Below are 19,603 nucleotides of genomic sequence, written 5' to 3'. Positions count from 1 at the left end.
GTCGTTCAGGTTTGACCAAATTCTGCTGGTTGACTGATTTTGTAAATAAAGTTTTTCTGTAACAGCCACGCTCATTCACGCACATATTTGGTATTGCTGCTTTTGCACTGCGGTGGCAGAGTCTAGTCGTCCTGACAAAGCCTAAAATATTTACCATCTGGCCTTTAAGAAAAGGCTTGCCACCCCCTGCTAAGTCCAAGAGTCATACCCTTACTTCAAAGGCCTTCCACAGATGATTTGATGTCCTCATTGGTGTGTGATCTCTCCCATCTCTTTGGCTGTACTCGCTCTAAGCCATGAAGACTCTCTCTGGTCTAATTTGCTCTTCCTCACCGCTATGCCTCTTCTCAGATTGTGCTATCTACTTGAAAACGCTCTACCCCAGAGCCCATTAGGTCCTCTTCTCAGTTAAATAGCAGCTGAAACTCCACCCCCTCATGAATGCTCCCTGGACATTTGGGGGCTGATTCTGGGTGCTCCGGAGGGCACACTGGGGCCCCTTTCCCTGGCAGTGTCACCACGGGGAGATGCTGTCACCACGGGGAGATGCAGCCCACGCAGCCTCCCCCCAGGTCTCTTGACACCCTTTAGAGAGTTGTGTACCATGTTCTGATTCCGTTCTGTTTTCTTTCTTCTCAGACTTCTTTATCGGTCAAATCTTTGAACAAACACTCTCACACCTAAAAGTCTAATAAAAACAGATGCCTGCTTTTTGCCAACAATGTGATACGTGATTCTAATACAGTGAAAGAATCGGGGCCATTTCCTTGGATTTCATTGCAGATGGAATTTGGTCTCTAAGAAAGCTTCTAGCTATTCCTTCTTTATGTGCTGGTTTAATTATGAAGATGCGCATAGTGAGCAAACCACACCGGCTTTTTCTGCTCAGGGCTTGTGGTGCTAAGCGATTGATTGCTGCCTATAGACTCGTGATACAAACATTGCAGCAGGCCACTTGGGAAGACTAGGAGTCTTTATTCCTAGAAATCTTCAAAAAGAAAAGGTTCTGGAGTTATTGTTACACACTATGTGGAACTAAACAAGAATAGAGAAATCGATGGAACAAAATAAGATGATTCTGTAAGAGTTTAAGATATAATAAATGTGGCCTTGTAATCTGATAGGAAAAGAAAGACTTATTTATTAAATGGAATAGGGATAAGGTAGCTTTGGGGGAAAAAAATCACTTTAGACTAACATGCAATAAAATAAATGACTGATGGATTAATAAGTGAAATATGTTAAGGGGCACTTGGGTGGCTCAGTCGGTTGAGTGTCTGACTTCAGCCCAGGTCACAATCTTGCAGTTTATGAGTTCGAGCCCCACATCAGGCTTGCTGGTCTTAATGCATAGCCTACTTGAGATCATCTGTCCCCCTCTCTCTGTCCCTCCCTCGCTCGCGTTTTCTCTCTCAAAAATAAAACACTAAAAAAATATGTTCGAAATAAGCTAAGAAAATCCACAAGAAAATGGAATTAAATATGTATTAAACCTCTAAAAATATATAGACTTTCTAGGCAAAGAGAGGCAAGATTAAATCATTCACAAAGGAAAAGATGAACAGGTTTTCATATACAAAGATTTCACATGATCTTAAAAAAAAACATGGAAAAAACACACAACAAAACTGAAAAATAGTTCATATCTGCTCTATATAAAGAGTTCTTCCAAATTAATAAGAAAAACACTAGGAACTCAAAAGATAAATAGGCAAAGAACATAAACAATATACTAAAGAAAAAAGTAGTTAGCATATTAAAGTATGAAAAAATGAGAAAAACTGTAGTGTATCAGGTATTTTGCTAGGTACTTTATATACCTTTAGCCCATCAAATGCTATTAATTAACTCATTAATTCATTTTAAAAAAGAGACTTTGCAGCTATAATTATAATACAGTGTGCATCCTGGAAGTACCTTTAGAAAGAAGATAGTCCAAGTAGTTTTTAAATTTTATTAGTATCTCTTATTTCAGTGTTAATATATTCGTATGGCTTAAACTTTAAGGAGTATTAAAGGTGTACAGTGAAGAGTCTTCCTCTGGCCCCTGGCCCTCCATCTCTGTCCCCCGGAAGAACCACTGTTAGTTTCTTATGTGTCCTTCAGAACTGTCCTCTGCATACACCAGCAGGGTAGCTCCTTAAAACACACACATCAGCATGTTATGCCAACTGTTCTACACTTTGCTTTTCATGCTTAACAACAGACATCTGGGGCGTCTGGGTGGCTCAGTCAGTTGAGCGTCCGACTTCGGCTCAGGTCATGGTCTCAAGCCCCACGTCAGGCTCTATGCTGACAGCTCAAAGCCTGGAACGTGCTTCGTGGACTCTGTGTCTCCCTCTCTCTCTGCCCCTCCCCCGCTCGTACTCTGTCTCTCTCTCTCTCTCTCTGTCTCCCCAAAATAAGTAAAACATTAAAAAAAAAAACAATATACATCTGAGAGAACTTTCCATATGAGTACATTAAGATTTTTCTTACACATGCATTGTATTCCATTCTGTAGACGTACCAGATTTTATTTGACCAGCTTCTGCTGATGGACATCATTTCCAGTATTTTGTGTACTTGTATTTTACAAGCCATCTCACAGTGTACAATACGGTTTGCACAGTATAGCTTGCCTCGTACAGTATAACTTTGCCCAAGTCTGGGCATATGGGTAGGGCCCATTCCTGGAGATGGAATTACTGGGTGAAGCGGCATGTGCATTTGGAATTCTGTTGACACTGCTCCATCGCCCTCCATAGAATTGTACCAATTTCTAGTCCCACCAGCAGTGGACGAAAGTGTGAAAGGGACTCACCAATAACTCCGGTGAGTTACCAAATTCATCTTCGCTAATCTTAGAGGGGAAAATGTCTCTTTGATGGAGTTTTCATTTTCTTTTCTCTTATGAGTAAAGCTAAGAATCGTTTTCCATATCTAAGCATCATTGTCTTTCTTTATTTTATAAATTTTCCATCCCTATCTTTTTGCCTGTTTGCCTTTTCATTAATTTATGTGTTACAAAAATGAGTTCTAGAGGGAGTTCATTTTAACCGACTGGGTCACCCAGGCACCGCTAGGGGAGTTAATTTTAAATCAGTACAAGATGGCAGAGGGGGACCAGACAGCATGGACCAGGGCCTGTGGAGCCCACAGACCAGCAACCCAACACCAGGGTTAACCACATCTCTTCCGCAACCTTCCTAATACATATTTAAAAATTTGTGGTATGTAAAAAAGAAAAAGAAGATCTGTAAGTTGCAGGGTTTTTGGTTTTGGGGTTTTTTGCTTTTTTACCTTTGACCTTAAAGCAGCTCATTTTTAGAGATAAGACCCCGAGGCTTAGGAAGTGAAGCTCCTTGTATAGGAGGTCCTCAGCTTACCAGCGGGCAGGGGTCAAAACCAGGCTTAGGTCTTCTGACTCCCAGTCCAGTGGGTGTTAGTTGGCTGAGCTCCTGATTTGTACAGGTAAGAGAGCCAGGGTACTCCCACTTGTCTAAAAGGAGACTGGATTGGGTGTGCGTCCTTTGTCATCTTCATGCAGACAGACTCAGCCTACCCTGGGAACAGAGACCAGCTTTCCCTCTCCATCTCATGGTCTGTATCACTGGCACCCCCAGCCATCTCCCAGTTAGTCCCTTTGTATTTATTTGCTCTTCTTTTCTCCTTTCCCCTCCCAGCAGTCATTGTCCAAACCTGCTTTTTTCCGGCAAAATTCAGAGAGAAGGAACTTCAAACTGCTGGACGCTAGGAAGCTGAGTCGGGATGGATATGGGTCCCCTTCCAAAATCAGCCCCCCCTCCACCCCCAGCAGCCCTGATGACACTTTCTTTAACCTTGGAGATCTGCAGAATGGCAGGAAGAAGAGAAAGATACCCAAGGTAAGGCTTGCAGCAAACTTCGTGTGCAGGTAGGTCCCCTTTCCTGCAAAGGAAGGCTGCAGAGGAATCTGGGCAGAGAACTGAACACTGGGCCGTCTTCTGCCTGCCTCATCACAGGCCAGACAGCAGGCTGGAGTGTCTGAGCCTTTGTCATGATAGTTACTGTGGTCCTGTAGCCTTCCTCTTAGCCCTTCCTCTCCCAGCCTTAGCTCTGCTTGTGATCCCACACCACATTTCCAATGCCCCTCCTCAAAGGGCCTCAAAAAGCAGAGCTCCGTTCCTTGTGCTGTGACTCAGACTTTGGTGAACACCAGCTACAGAGGTAGCATCGTGTGAAGCCTGTGCTCTGGGCCAGCACTTGTCAAAAATATATCTTTCCTGGCTCTTTTCTTTGAGAGAGAGAGAGAGAGAGAGACTGAACCCGAGCAGGGGAGAAGCAGAGGGAGATAATCCCCAATAGGCTCCACGCCCAGCACAAGCCCAATGCTGGGTTCAGTCTCACAACCGTGAGATCATGACCTGAGCCAAAATCAAGAGTCATGCTTCACTGACTGAGCCACCCAGGTGCCCCTTTGCTGCCTCTTTTCAACCGGAAAGGTAAAACATCAAAGGATATTTCCTTTTCCTCAGCTCCAGCCCTGCTGTGCTGGTCCCTCTTCACTGGCCACTTGGGTACCAACTTCCTATGAGAACTTTTAGAGCAGGAACTCTTCATTTCAGAATACATGGATGGATGGATGGGATTTAGAAGTCATGAAACCAACAATATCATGTAAAATTTTGTGTGGAGAGTTTTGGGGGGATAGATGGAAGAGGGAGAAGATGGTCTATAGGTTTCATCAGATTTCTCAAAGTGATGCATTGACCTGAAAGTCATGGGACATTTACAAGCTGGTTCCTCCTGACAGTTTGGTTAATCAGTATTTTGAGCCATAATTTTACCCCTACCACACCCGTTCCCAACATTCTCATTCAAGTGAAGTGAAGTCACCTTGACAATCAGTGCGTTCTGAAGAGTAAGGGCAGCCAGGGTCAGGTGATTGAGAAAAGACTAAAACCCACAGCCTGGTAGGAGGGGGTTGTAGGTGGAACAGGGGAGAAGACATCTTGCTGACAGAGGGCAACTGGAGGGACAAGGGTGGAGCCAGGCCTCCTCCTTCTTCTACTCTCCTTGTTGGGCCTTGTCCTGCCCAGAGTGTGGTGCAGGTTGCATACTGATTATTTGATGTTTGCTGAATGAGCTCCACTAACACATGGACCCAGTCTCTTTCAGCACAGACTCACTCCCGGGCGTCCCGTCGACTGCATTCCACAGTCACTGTCCTGTGCTTTCGTGATAGCTGCTCCGGGGCCCCCAAAGTGTGGTATCTCTAGGCACTCCCTTAACTCCCCTTCCGCTTTTTCTGGGACTGTTCATAGGTCTCTGAAATATCAAAATCCTACATTTGCGGAATAATTAAAAGTGACCGTTCACATCTGTACTGACAGCCTTACCATTATTTTAACAAATGAAACAGAGATAATCAAATGAATTACGTGTTGGGTTAAAAGAGCTTTAACACAACTCTTAAGTTTGAGTACATGATTTTCTTACCAAGCGTTTAACCTCTGTCTTCTACCCCTGTCCTTTTACCCATCACTCCCCCATGTACTATTTTAATGTCTTTTATTTAATTATTAGAAAAAAATGGTTTTAATTTTTTTTTGTTTTTAATGTTTATTTTTGAGAGAGAGCGTGAGCAGGCAAGAGGTAGAGAGAGAGGGAGACACAGAATCCAAAGCAGGCTCCAGGCCCCGAGCTGTTAGCACAGAGCCCAACGTGAGGCCCCAACCCACTAACTGCGAGATCATGACCCGAGCCAAAGTCGGACGCTTAACCGACTGAGCCACCCAGGTGCCCCATTTTTTTTAATTTGAGAAAGAGAACACAAGTCGGGGAGAGGAGTAGAGGGAGGGAGAGAATCCTAAGCAGGCCCCATGCTCAGTGCAGAGCCCTTTGTGGGGCTCAGTACCACAACCCTGGGACCAAGACCTGAGCTGAAATCAAGAGTCAGACACTCAACCGACTGAGCCACCCAGGCACTTCTAATATTTTTTAAGGGTTTTTTGAGACTGAGGGAAAGAGAATGCGTGTGCGCATCTTATGAAAGTAGAGGTGGAGGGAAAGCAGGGCTAGTGCTGCCGCTGTGTATGTGTTTAATTTGCAAATGCAGCATTTCGTTCCATGTTAAGTTACTGCCCGTAATGGAAGTGTCACCGGCACTTACACAGTGCACAGGCACTTGGCCTGCCCCTCCCCCGCCCATGCTCTGTCTCCCTCTCCCTCAAAAATAAACGTTAAAAAAATAAAATAGTACATTTTCACACTGTTATACAACCATCACCACCATCCATCTACAGAACTTTCCATCTCCCCAAATAGAAACTCTGTACCCGTGAAACACTGACTCCCCATTCCGCCCTCCCCCCCAGCCTCTGGCAACCACTGTTCTTCTGCTTCCTGTCTGTACAAATTAGCCTATTCTAGGTACCTTACGTAAGTAGAATCTTACAATCTTTATCCTTTTGTGACTGACTGATTTCGCTTAGCATAACATCCTCAAGTTTCATTTATGTTCGAGCATGTGCCCAAACTCCCTTCCTTTTGAAGGCTGAATAATATTCCCTTGTATGTACCACATTTGGCTTATCCGTTCATCCCTTGATCGACATTTGGGTGTTTTCACTTCCTGGCTATTGTGAATAATACTAGCATCTCATTTATGTGTTGTCTTATTCCATAGGAAATGGGGCTAGCATTAATATTCCAGTGGTTAGAACATGTGTGAAAACCAGCAAGTGCCATTTCATGGGTCTGAAGCAAATGGCTGCTTCATAAGAACAAATATAAATAAGCCACACTGCAAGGATTAGGCGGTGAAGGCAGAGACCTCATTCAGGTTCAAGGCAAAGCCAGGACAGGGTTAGGAATGAGGAATTCACCAAGAGAGCTGTCAAGGCCAGTGTTGGGCCACCTCGCAGGACCCAGAGTGTGCAGGTGTGCAAAGATGTGGCAGGGCAGTGTCCTAACAGTCTGCAGAGCCGAGGGGCCGGGGCCCAGGCCCGCCGCGAGGAGACCTGGAGAATGAGCCACCTTCCTCCATTGGCGGTCCAGCACTCCGCCTTGTGGAGAGGAGCTGCTGAGCTGCTTTAGGGACTGGGACAGAGGGACGGAGGGCAGAGATGGGGATTGGCAACAGCTAACCCACTGTGCCCACCTGCATGCCCATCACCCAGTTCATCATAGAACATCCTCTCTCCAGTTCTTCCAGTGCAAAAAAGAATATAAAAGTTTTCAAGGCAGCTTATAAACACAGCTCCCCTTTAAAATCACCAGTTGGGGGGGGCGCCTGGGTGGCTCAGTCGGTTCACTGTCCGACTTCGGCTCAGGTCATGATCTCACGGTTCGTGAGTTTGAGCCCCGCATGGGGCTCTGTGCTGACAGCTTAGAGCCTGGAATCTGTTTCAGATTCTGTGTCTCCCTCTCTCTCTGGCCCTTCCCCTCTTAAGCTCGCTCTCTCTCTCTCTCTCTCTCTCACAAAAATAAATAAACATTAAAAAAAATTTTTTTAAATAAAATAAAATCACCAGTTGGGGAGTACCCAGCTGACTCAGTCAGAAGAACATGTGGCTCTTGATCTCAGGGTCATGGGTTCAAGCCCCAGGTTGGGTGTAGAGATTACTAGGGAAAATAAACTTAAAAAAAATAATAAATTCACCAGTTGGTTTGCCTTGACTATACACAGGTAGACTTCCCTTCCTCGCAGCCAGGTGGAGCCCAGGAGGCTTCCACTGGTGAAATTTGCAGGTGCCGTAAAGCCTGGTGGGAAGCGACCCAGGGCTTCAGTCGCCCGATGGGTCTGCTAGAGTCAGCCTGGAAAATGTGCTGCTCAGTAGTGGTGCCTGCCGAGCGGTAAGAGAGATCATGGAAGGCCTTACAAGTGTGGATGAGCATTCCTCCGCAGGAAGGGTGGGATGTGGGGTGCAGGGCATGGCTATGCAGCCCTGAGCTAGAACTCGAAAGCTGCTGTAATCCCTGCCCGCTTGCTGCCCACAGCTGCTCACACAGTCTTTGGCGTGTTTCCTACAAAATGGGCCCTGCCCGGGAAGCTTTTTATTTTTGCTGTCTCTTCCCGTTTCTTCCCCCACCACCGCCCCCCACCCCGGGGGGCACAAAGACTGCTCCCAAATCACAGTGACATCGCAGCATTGAAGGGGGAGCGACTGTCGCACAATTAGCCAATGAAATTGCCTCCCTGTGTCTCAGCTGGATATGTTAGTATATTCAGACCTCCCCTGTTCATACATCAGGGAGGCTGGCGGCCTCCTTTACTGTCCTCGACAGTCCTGTTCCTGTCTGGTAGAAAGGAGTAATTGAGAGATGCCAGTGGGCCCGTGGAAAGCGGCCCCTCCCTCCTCCTTTCCTGGCCTTCCGCCGTCCTGGAAGAGAACGAGCAGCAAAGGAATCCCAGCTGCACATGGAGAGGAAGCCACTAACACTGGCTTTTCTTCTCCCGGTGTCTGGCAGTTGGTATTGCGAATCAATGCCATTTACGAGGCCCGGAGAGGAAAGAAACGTGTGAAGAGGCTGTCCCAGTCAACAGAGAGCAACTCAGGAAAAGGTATGACCCCCCGCCACCATCACTCGCCCCCCATCAATCTGAAAACAGATTCTTCCTAAAAGAGGCTTCCTGTGGTTCAGAGCTGGCTCACCAAAGATGAGAACAAGTCAGCCCTTTGTAAGAATCTCCTGCTGTCCACGGGACAACGAGGACCCGGGAAAGACCTCAGCCTGGTGGCCCGTCCCGTGGTCCTTTGACTGTCCACCCATCAAGTCAGCTCAGTGCCGCATGCTCTGAGCTCACCATGGGAGCAGTTCTCTTTGCTTAGCACACATACAAGGAGCCAGTCTCTTTGGCTGTATTGTTTTCATATAGGTACCATCCGAACTAGAGCCGCATTCACGTGGAAGTACATTTAGTTGGACAAAGACATAGTTTGTCCATGACATTTAAATTGACAAAAAGAAAATAGCCCCTCTGAAGTAGAAATCTTGGATTTACGTGACTGCATGCAAAAAGTTTCCTGTGTTAGAAAAACTCACACACGCTATTTTCTTCTATTGCCGTTTTTTGTTTGTTTGTTGTTTTTCTGTCCAGTGACAGATGAGAACAGTGAGTCTGACAGCGACACCGAGGAGAAACTGAAAGGTGAGAAGAGCAGGTGGTGTGCAGGGCGCATGCAGATGGCCATGGCGCTTCCTGCTTAACGTGAGAGACAGGACAGAGTGTCCTCGCACGAGCCGGTTGGGAAAGGCGTGAATGTGAGGGGACAGGGGACCCACAGGGTTGCTCAGGGGCCGGTCAGTCCTGAGCATGACCAGGTAGGACCTGTTCGGTCACTGAGCCTGTGGCTCCAGAGATCCAGGGTGGATACCACTGCAGTGGCCCCCATTCCTATGCCTTTCCGTTATCACTGTTTTTCACTGCTGGCCTGGGACTCCAGGCACCTGGGCTCTTGTCCCACTCCCATGAAAATTGCTGTAAGATCAGGAGGAAATCACTTAAGATCTCAGGGCCTCTATTCCTCGTCTGTCAAATGAAGTCACTGAAGTAATTGGTCTCTGTAGATCTAAATTCATTGACTTCGGTATAGGCTTTAGTGAGTTTTCCACAATTTCTCAGACCCGGGGTGGGGGGAAGCCAAAAAAAGCCATAGCCCAGGGCTGCTGAGGGAGGTGATGGGGACGGGTCTGCTTGGCATCCCTGCCTCATTCACCTCTCACACCCACCTGCTCCCTGGCCCACCTCTACAATGAAGCAAGTCCGTTTCCATCACATAGAATGATGGCGGGAGGGAAGGTGGGTGGGAGCTCTGAGTTAGTCATGTCTCTGCCCGTTCTGTCACACAGATGTTCACAAAGTTCCCTGCTCCAAAAGCCTTGTGGTCTGGATTGTGTCACATCCCACAAACTGGAAGATGAAGGGAATAAGTGAGGGGAGGAGTCAGCGTCCCCCACCCCATCTGACAGAGGGACGCAAAGATTACTCAAACCACTGCACCGAGTCCACACAACAGACCCATGGCTGAGCAGAGCCCCCGCGTCCTGGGCTTCCGCGCCCCCCACGAGCCGGGTGGCCTATCCAGTGTGGCTCGCCCCGAAGTTGGCAGGGACCCCAAACAAAGGGCTCTGAGCTAATTTGTTAAATGCGGGAACACTTTTTTAGGATTGGAAGGAACACACAGGCTGTCACCGCCCCGTGCAGTGCCTCGTTGGGAAGACAGTGGCGCACTGGCACTCACTGTCCCTGTCCCCCTAGCTCACAGTCAGCGCCTGGTCAATGTGAAGTCACGCCTGAAGCAGGCTCCGAGATACCCATCCCTTGACCGGGAGCTCATGGAGTACCAGCAGAGGCAGCTGTTCGAGTACTTTGTGGTCGTGTCACTGCATAAGAAGCAGGCCGGGGCTGCGTATGTGCCAGAACTCACCCAGCAGTTCCCTCTCAAGGTATGGGCCCGGCCTCTGTGGCCTGCCAGGGGACTGCGGCGTTCTTGCCAACTTCGTGCTGGTATTCGTGGCTTCCGGGAGGTGTGGGAGTCTGAGGGGCGCTTGGTGTCTGGAATCTTGAACGCGGGTTGTAACTAGGGTATATCAAATGCAAAAAGCTGCTGCTGGAGAACTTGGGAGGTCCCAAGAGGTGGGAGATTCAGAGACTCACAAGTATGGACAAAAACACTGACTCACTTCCTGTGGTCACTGTGCTGTCCCTACCAGCTTCTTTGTCCTCCCCATCTCCCTATGCAGCCACGTCTCTCCCCAGGCTATCCTAGAAGCCTCTTTCCCATCAGCCACACGACCGTCCCCTGGGAGTGTGTGTTTGCTGAACATCTGTGCGTGTGCTGTGCACCTCTGGGTGTGCACCAGGTGTGCTAGGATCCCGTTCTAAGTCTAACATGGTTCGCGGCTGTGTGGATGTGGCTTTACCATACATTAAATCAGGTACCCAAAATGCACTGGCACTCAGTAAAGCCTAAAATAGCATGGCCAATAATATATATATATATATTTCTTATATCTACTATATATATATTATTGTTATATCTATATATATATTGTTATATATATCTATATATCTATATATAGAGATATATAGATATGTTATATATGTATCTATATATATAGATATGTTATATATATCTATATATATCTATATATATATATTGTTATATATATATATACCGATATATATATATCTATATATATTGTTCTTAGTCTTTGACATCACTATTAAATGGGTTCCACCACATTTCAATTCAGTCCACCCAGAATTTACTGAGACCCTATTACATTCAAGCTGTTTTCTGCTTGGCCCTACTGTTACAAAGATGAGCAGAATATGTTTTCCGCCCTTAAGAAGCTTACACTCTGACAGGAGGTCATAAGATAAGCATACAAAGACTCTTGAGGCAGAATGTGACACTGTACGTGGCCTTCAGACAACGAAGGTGTTCAGAGACAGGAAGAGGGGAGGGAGGATGTGTCCTGGTCGTCTGAGGGCCTCCTTCTGCTGCCACTGCCCAAGCATCATCCCAGCATCTATGCTGGGCCAGCTTCCTTCTGTCCTGTCCACTGTGGTCCAGTGCAGTAATCAGGTCCTTGGAGTTTAGGACGGAAACTAGGTATCACTGAAGGAAATCATGGGCACCAGCCCTCCAGACTGGCTCTGTTCACCTGCGTCCAGCTGACCTCCAGGGATGGTGTCCAGAAAACCCCAAAGCTATGAGTATGCCCACATTTGGTTGAGGCCCACACGGAGCAAGCACCCAGGCACAGAGGACTGTTCTTTTATCCTGTTTACTTCCCTCGGGGCCTAGCACGGTGTTGTACTCGTGGCAATATTTAATCAGTGTTTCAGGAATAAAGGCCTTAATTCATGAATTAATGATTGAATCACTATAACTATTGAATGCTTATAGTTTCCAACCTGGAATCCCCAGGCTCCTAGACATCCACATAAAACTTTTGAGCGGAAACATATATAGTCATTGTTGGAAAGCGGACCAATCTGGAAATGTATCAAGAAAAAGTCCTCTATAATCCCACTCCACAGAGATCATTGCTGTTAGCATTTTGTTATATTTCCTCCCAGACTTTTCTCATAGTGTAATTTTCTTTCTTTTTTTTTTCATTTTTTAAATTTTGTTAAAGTTTATTTTTGAGACAGAGAGACAGAACATGAGCAGGGGAAGGGCAGAGAGAGAAAGAGGTAGACACAGAATGTGAAGTAGGCTCCAGGCTCTGAGCTGTCAGCACAGAGCCCCACGCGGGGCTCGAACTCACAAACCACGAGATCATAACCTGAGCTGATGTCAGACACTTAACCTACTGAGCCACCCAGAACCCCTCTCATAGTGTAATTTTCTAACAAAATTGATATTGTACGTTGTGTAATCTTTGCATCGTGTTTTCTAAATGTATCATTATTTATAAACATATTTCCTATAAATTGTAAAACATTTTTTTAATTATATAAAGCTCTGTTATGTGGGTATGCCCTACTTAACCAGTCTCTTTCTGTTGGAAATGTATCTTGTTGCCAGTGTTTCTTTACATTTCTATTTTGAATGCTGTGTGATCACTCTGTGCATGCATTTTTACAGATCAGGCTATTTTATATCTTCTTACCTTTGCTTCCTCCTTTCTCCTCCCTTCTAACTTTTTCTTATGGTTTTTATCCCCCACTTCTAGGGTCACCTTGACCAAGATTTCCCCTCCATACTTGCACACTAGAGATCATGCCTGCCATGTTCCATTAAAATGCTTGGTATCATGTAATTATCTTTATGACAGTTCATGCAGACTGGGAAATTTTCCAGCCATTTATGATCGCTCGTATTTGTGAGAGACCTCTTTATGTCTCACTTCCCATAAATGAGCTTGTGTGCATGTAAGAGCACCCATGGACACATATGGGTTGATAACGCCTATGTTGATGACAAGGTACAAGTGTGTACACACGTATGTGTGTCGTGCATGTGATCTGAGGGTGGGCGCATCCACAAGGATGGGCCAAGTCAAAAAGTGCTGGAACTCACCTCCCTACAAGGCCTACTCTTTAGTTCTCTAAGGGTTTCCACTGTGGAAAAATGTCATTGTTCTTTCCTTTTGTGTTCTTTGGAGTTTATGGGCCTTCACTCTGAGGTGATTAATGACCCCTTCCAGCAACTACACCCAGCAGGTATTTGCCTCTCTGTGAGATTATCCAAGGGTAGCCAAGATTAATGCTTTGGCAACGGTCTGAGCTAGTGAATTATCAACTCAAAAACTGCTCCTGGACAAGCTGGAATCTCATTTGTTATGTTTCATCATGGATGGAAGAGGGAACCATTATTCTCTCAGTAGTGACTATTGATTCTGAAGAACAAAAACCAAAGGACAATTAATGACTGGCTTTAGGTCTATAAATGATGGCTGTGTTTCATTCACTGATAGTTGTCTCAACCATTAATATTAGTAGCAACTTTAATTATATTTGCTCTAGCCCAAGGAGAATCATACTAGAAGTAGGTTTTATTTTTCTAGTTTGGTTTTTTTTTTTATTTTTTTAATGTTTTTTCATTTTTGAGAGACAAAACACAAGCAGGGGAGAGGCAGAGAGAGAGGGAGATACAGAATCTTAAGCAGGCCCCAGGCTCTGAGCTGTCAGCACAGAACCTGACACGGGGCCCAAACTGACAAACAACGAAGCCAAAGTCGTACGCTTAACTGACTTAGCCACCCAGGCGCCCCTAATTTGTTCTGTTTTTTAACAAGAGGATATTCATCCAGTCTGTGATGTCAGAAAAAGCAGAGAGAGACAGAGATTGAGAGACTAGAGATTAAGATTCCTGGAGCACCTGGGTGGCTCAGTAGGTTAAGCGTCCAACTTAAGCTCAGGTCATGGATCTCACAGTTCGTGGGTTCAAGCCTCCTGTCAGGCTTTATGCTGACAGCTCATAGCCTGGATCCTGCTTCAGATTCTGTCTCTCCCTCTCTCTCTTTGCCCACCCCACCCCCTCACACTGTCTTTCTCTCTCTTTCAGAAATAAATAAGCATTTAAAAAAATTTAAAAAAAAAAAAAAAAAAGATTCCTAGCTAGATTCCACACAAGTTGTGTGATCATGGGCAAGTCACTTAACAGGTTAGGGTTTATTTCCGTATCTCTTAGATAAGAATGTCATGGAGTGCTGGGTGGCTCAGTCAGTTAAGCGTCCAACTTCAGCTCAGATCATGATCCCATGGTTCGTGGGTTCGAGCCCCATATAACTGTTAGCTTCGTGCTGTTAGCTCAGAGCTGGAGCCTGCTTTGGATTCTGTGTCTCCCTCTCTCTCTCTGCCCCTCCTCCCTCATGCTCATGCGTTCTCTCTCTCTCTCTCTCTCTCTCTGTATCTCAAAAATAAATAAACAGTAAAAAAAAAAAACTAAAAAAAAAAAGGATATCACACTTGATGATGTCTAGTTTCCTTTTGATTCTGACATTCAAGGTCATTGAAATTCATTGAAGTTTACAGTATAATATAATTTGACTGGATGTATTCACTAAGAAGTGTCATAAAATGTCTTTGCATGGATCGAGGCTTTCTTGAGCCCAGAAGTTGGAAGACCAGATTTGAGGCTCTGTCCTGCAGATTCATGAGTCTCCTAGTTGAAGGGGATTGCTATGACACTTTTTCCTAGTTGATTAAAATAGTTATATTCCAGAATGTTAAACATCAAAGATATTTCTCTAAAAAAGACCAGTTTTTTTCTCCTGACTTGCCCCATGAGACTAGAGTTGACCGTGCCCTGGGGAAAAAAGGCCCCAGCAGACTGAGCTGCAAACCCTTCCCAAGGTTAAGGTGGTGGTCTCCACCGTGGGAAGGTGGAAGATGTGGTCTTGCCAAACATCTGCCTCTCTCTCCACCATGCTGGGGTTTATTCCCCAACCTTCTCTCACCCTTTTCCCTGCAGTTGGAAAGGTCTTTCAAGTTCATGAGAGAGGCTGAGGACCAGCTGAAGGCCATCCCCCAATTCTGTTTCCCTGATGCCAAGGATTGGACTCCTGTCCAGCAATTTACCAGGTATGTGCTGGTGTCTCCCTTCCCTACCCCGAAAAACTAAGGCAAGAACCAGGGAGGGCATCAGAGATGGCAGATGTCATAATTCAATCCTACCATTAAGCGATCCCGATGGGCCCCAGGCTAGAGGTTTTCCCCACCGTGTTTTAAAATGGGTATCTTTTAGAAGATACGAATCACTTTGCTAAGCATGCCCACTGAACGTGGGCATACATTTGGTTTATAAGCCTTTGTGAAGGGCAAACATAATTCTTGGTCTAGGAGATGCTAGAGAAACATTACCCATCACCCTTTCCTTGTCCCTTGTCCCTGGAAACATTTCTTTAATAGCCCATCCAGCTGTTACTTGGACTGGGTTTACATTTCTGCTTTAACCCACATTGTCACATACCAAAATTTTTGTTATCGGATGTGTCAGCAATTGACCAAACTCAGTAGGCTGCATACCCTGTGTTTGAGGGATGCCATGTTCCTGAAAGTTGGCCCAGCAGTCTCTAAGGGCAGTCTGAGCTTCCGGTTGGCTCTGAAGAGACAGTTCTCAGGGAGGGTCACCCGAGGGGCACTTCCAAGGGGGGCACAGAACTGCCGCAGTCTTCAGCTGCTCCTTTACTGAGTCACATCCCTAGGACAGCAAAGGCCATCTCCTCCTGGACCTCACTGGGGGCAGGAGTCACAGTAGATTCTCCATCGGTGACTGCTGTGTTTCGGGCAATGGGACGGTTCAGGTGATAGAATGCTCTGAGAGCTCAGGGTGAAGAAAAATCCCTCATTCCTCTCAGGGTGCACTGGCATTTTGGGTCTCCCTCTCCCTAACACAGACCCCAAAACTATAGGCGCACAGAGGCCCTGCACAGAGATGGACGGGCAGGACAGACACAGGCAGGTCCCTGTGATTGCTCACTGCCTGGTGTCTTTTGTTGTGTTCTGCTTTGTAATGCACTTTTGTTTCCCCAACCACAGTGAAACCTTCTCATTTGTCTTAACTGGAGAAGATGGGAGCAGAAGGTTCGGTTACTGCCGAAGACTGCTGGTTAGTACATTCAGCTCTCAGTCTGCAGGAGAAGAGGCAGGAAGTGTGACAGGTTAATCAGGGGAGTTAAAAACATGGAAGATTTGGGGGAATCACCTAAGTCTCACGGGTAGAAGGGAACAACAGTTCTGTCTCCTTTAAGAAGAAAATACTTGCTCCGTTATTTTCCTTGCCAAATGAAAGGCCTTTCTCTCTTTAAGCCAAATGTCCTTTCTAATAAAACATGCTACACAGACCCAGAGAGCTTATAGTGCACATTCATAATGGCTGCTAAGGGCCAAAGAAAGGTAGTTCTCTTGTTCATGATGCAGATCATTCAAGAGTGTGTTCTTCAGGGGCTCCTGGGTGGCTCAGTCGGTTAAGCATCCAACTTCGGCTCAGGCCGTGATCTCACCATCCATGAGTTCAAGCCCCATGTCAGGCTCTGTGCCGATAGCTCAGAGCCTGGAGCCTGCTTTGGATTCTGTGTCTCCCTCTCTCTCTCTGCACCTCCCCCACTCACGCTCTGTCTCTCTCTCTAAAATAAAAACATTAACAAAAATTTTTAAGTCAGGATTGGATTCCAATGAAATGACCATGCTAACCCATTTCAGAGCTTGACTTTTTGAGACTCATTCTTTTGAAAATCTTCAGTAGAAGCAAATCGTTTCCCTCTGAGTATATTTGAGTCTTTGAAATAAGCTGATATAATTTAGAGTCAAGAATAATGCACAGCATACAGAAGGTATATTCAGTAATTATTTGTTGAATTAATAGTGAATAAAAAGTATGGGTAGCAATTTAAAAAGTTAAGTGGGAAAAAAATAAGTTCAGTGGGATAATAAGTTTTCTTGATAAAATTACTATGACATAGTGAGATTGATTTTCATTTTGGTTTGGAAATTAGCTTAAGAATTTGGTTTCCAAATTAGCTTTGGAAAGGCAGTTTCCAAAAAGATTTTTTGGGAATGATTTCTGACTTGGAATTATCATTCTAATAAGCAACATGTGGTTTCAAGGTAACTCCTTAAGAGGAACCACAGGGATCTGGGTGAACAAGTTTAGCCTCCTTCCTTTATTGCTCCATGGGCCATTTTGAGTGCCTCCTGTATGCACAACACCCTCAATTTGGTCCCTTCAAGAGAAGAAAGATATATATACTACATGGCCAGAAGTGCTTCCCACTTATAAAATGGGGTATGGGTAACTACTTACCTCAGTGCGTTTTCAAAAGGTTCCGTGTGTGGAAACATCTGGCACATGATATGCACTTAAAAATGTTTGGGTTCTCTTCTCTGAAGTGCTAACACTCATGATTTCCTTGTGTTTCACCCCAAAAAGCCTGGTGGCAAAGGGAAGCGTCTCCCTGAAGTTTACTGCATCGTGAGCCGCCTGGGGTGCTTCAGCCTCTTTTCAAAGGTGAGGACTGGGGCTTTAGCGGAGGGAGGACACAGGAAACACCTGGACCCCTGGTACTTTTATAAGCGTATCCTGACATTTTCCTTCCCACTTCTCTTGTCACTGATACTGGAAATGAGAGCTGATGAAGGTTGGTGCCCAGGAAAAGGGGGTGGGGGGAGAGTCAAAATAATTGCAGGTGGAGGATGGAAGGGGGTGGAGGATCTTCCCAGAATATTCCTTATGGTTTACCTTCGTACTTCTCAGCCCTGCCTTTTGTCATATTAGCTTTTGCATGACAGAAAGGCCACTATAATGGATGGATGTCTAAGTATCTGTGTATATAATATGCGTGTTGTGTGTGTGAGAGATTTATTATTGTAATTGTGCTCTAAATCTATCAAAATCCTTAATGTAATTTGGTCCTCTTTTTGGGAAGATAAGCCAATGTATCAAGACCTAGGAACTGCTGTATTGAATTGGCTCATCCATTCTACTATTCGGTGGGTAGAGAGAAGCTAATTACTATCATATATGATCATCTTAAATATTAGGTATAATCCAACATTCATTTCCTACATTAACCAGACATGACCATCTAATCCATAAATTGATTTTAAGTTCCTCTTGAGCATATATTTTAGTCTGAGCTTTCTTTTGAGAACTTAAGTCCTATGTCTACTGTGCGTGGATGGAAAGCAGCATTTCCTAAAATCATTCCGAAATAAGTCTACTTCCTGCCCACCATACGCTTATACTCAGAGGAAGCCTGACTTCTACTGATCTGGTGTAACCTCTTGCCTTGGTAGAACTTATACTTCTATTCAAGTCTGTTAGAAATAAAGGATGATATCAACTTGTCTGTGTCCCTCCCTCCACTCCAGTGAGGTGGTAAGCCTTTCACATTGAAGTTGGTCATTTGCAGACTCTAGGAAAGCTATGCATTGCTGCTCATGCGGGTCTTTCTGAAGGGGTTGTTTAAATTTGTTTTTTAAATTTTTTTTTTTTTTTCAACGTTTTTTATTTATTTTTGGGACAGAGAGAGACAGAGCATGAACGGGGGAGGGGCAGAGAGAGAGGGAGACACAGAATCGGAAACAGGCTCCAGGCTCCGAGCCATCAGCCCAGAGCCTGACGCGGGGCTCGAACTCACGGACCGCGAGATCGTGACCTGGCTGAAGTCGGACGCTCAACCGACTGCGCCACCCAGGCGCCCCTAAATTTGTTTTTTAATGTTTTATTTATTTTTGAGAGAGAGAGAGAGAGAGAGAGAGAGTATGAGCAGGAGAGGGGCAGAGAGAGAGGGAGACATAGAATCCACAAAGCAGGCTCCAGGCTCTGAGCTGTCAGCACAGAGCCTGACATGAGGCTCAAACCTGTAAACCACAAGATCATGACCTGAGCCAAAGTCAGAATGAACCACCCAGGCGCCCCCCCCCCCACCCAGGGGGGGTTTAAACATGGAAATAAGGCTGTAGGTCACAGCCTTTGCTGTTCAGAGAATGCTTATGAAAGGGAGAAGTGGAACCGCTCCCATGAGTTAGTCTAGCGTCCAGTGGCAGCTTTGGAATTCACATGAGCCCCATTGTTTTGTCGTAGACAGGGGCTGACAAGCAAGTAAACGTATTAACATACTGTATGTGTGCAGTTCTGTGTTTTCATGGTAGTTTTGTTACTGGGGATATTGAAGGGTGTGTATGATAACTTGCCAAAGACCACACAGCAAATATGCTGGATAGAACCAGAAACAGAGCTTTAGCGAACTGATCTCTATAAACTCGGCCTATTTCCAGGTGAGGGACAAGGATGACTAAAATGACAAATTGTCCTTTTGTACAGAAAAAGGAATCAGGGGCGCCTGGCTGGCCCAGTTGGTAGAGCATGCAGCTCTTGATCTCAGGGTTGTGAGGTCAAGCCCTACATTGGGCCTGGAGACTACTTAAGCAACAAAAACAAAAAACAAAAGAAGAGGAATCATCTTTAAGAAGAACAGCTCTCAGGGGTGCCTGGGTGGCTCAGTCGGTTAAGCAACTGACTTCGGCTCAGGTCATGATCTCATGGTTTGTGGGTTCGAGCCCCGCATCCGGCTCTGTGCTGACGGCTCAGAGCCTGGAGCCTGCTTTGGATTCTGTGTCTCCCTCTCTCTCTGCCCCTCCCCCACTTGTGCGCGCGCTCTCTCTCTCTCTCTCTCT

General features: G+C 45.7%; 1 protein-coding gene across 6 annotated transcripts in view; it reads left to right on the top strand.

Moving 5' to 3' along the window:
- DENND2A (DENN domain containing 2A) overlaps positions 1 to 19,603 on the top strand; it is a 101,920-nt gene that overhangs the window by 51,947 nt on the left and 30,370 nt on the right. For 4 of the 6 annotated variants that reach the window (XM_078438613.2, XM_078438611.2, XM_078438605.2 and 1 more), the window contains 7 exons: positions 3,666 to 3,866; positions 8,434 to 8,527; positions 9,065 to 9,115; positions 10,226 to 10,413; positions 14,898 to 15,007; positions 15,965 to 16,034; positions 17,355 to 17,432. In XM_078438613.2, coding sequence (XP_078294739.2) covers positions 3,666 to 3,866; positions 8,434 to 8,527; positions 9,065 to 9,115; positions 10,226 to 10,413; positions 14,898 to 15,007; positions 15,965 to 16,034; positions 17,355 to 17,432 — 792 coding nt within the window. The remainder of the gene's footprint in view (positions 1 to 3,665; positions 3,867 to 8,433; positions 8,528 to 9,064; positions 9,116 to 10,225; positions 10,414 to 14,897; positions 15,008 to 15,964; positions 16,035 to 17,354; positions 17,433 to 19,603) is intronic. The other 2 variants (XM_078438601.2, XM_078438615.2) reach the window with 2 other exon arrangements.

This window comes from Panthera onca, chromosome A2 (assembly GCF_046562875.1).
Source record: "Panthera onca isolate mPanOnc1 chromosome A2, mPanOnc1 haplotype 2, whole genome shotgun sequence".
Taxonomy (NCBI): domain Eukaryota; kingdom Metazoa; phylum Chordata; class Mammalia; order Carnivora; family Felidae; genus Panthera; species Panthera onca.
The sequence above is the reverse complement of the archived record's forward strand: the minus strand, read 5'-3'. Positions and strand labels throughout refer to the sequence as shown.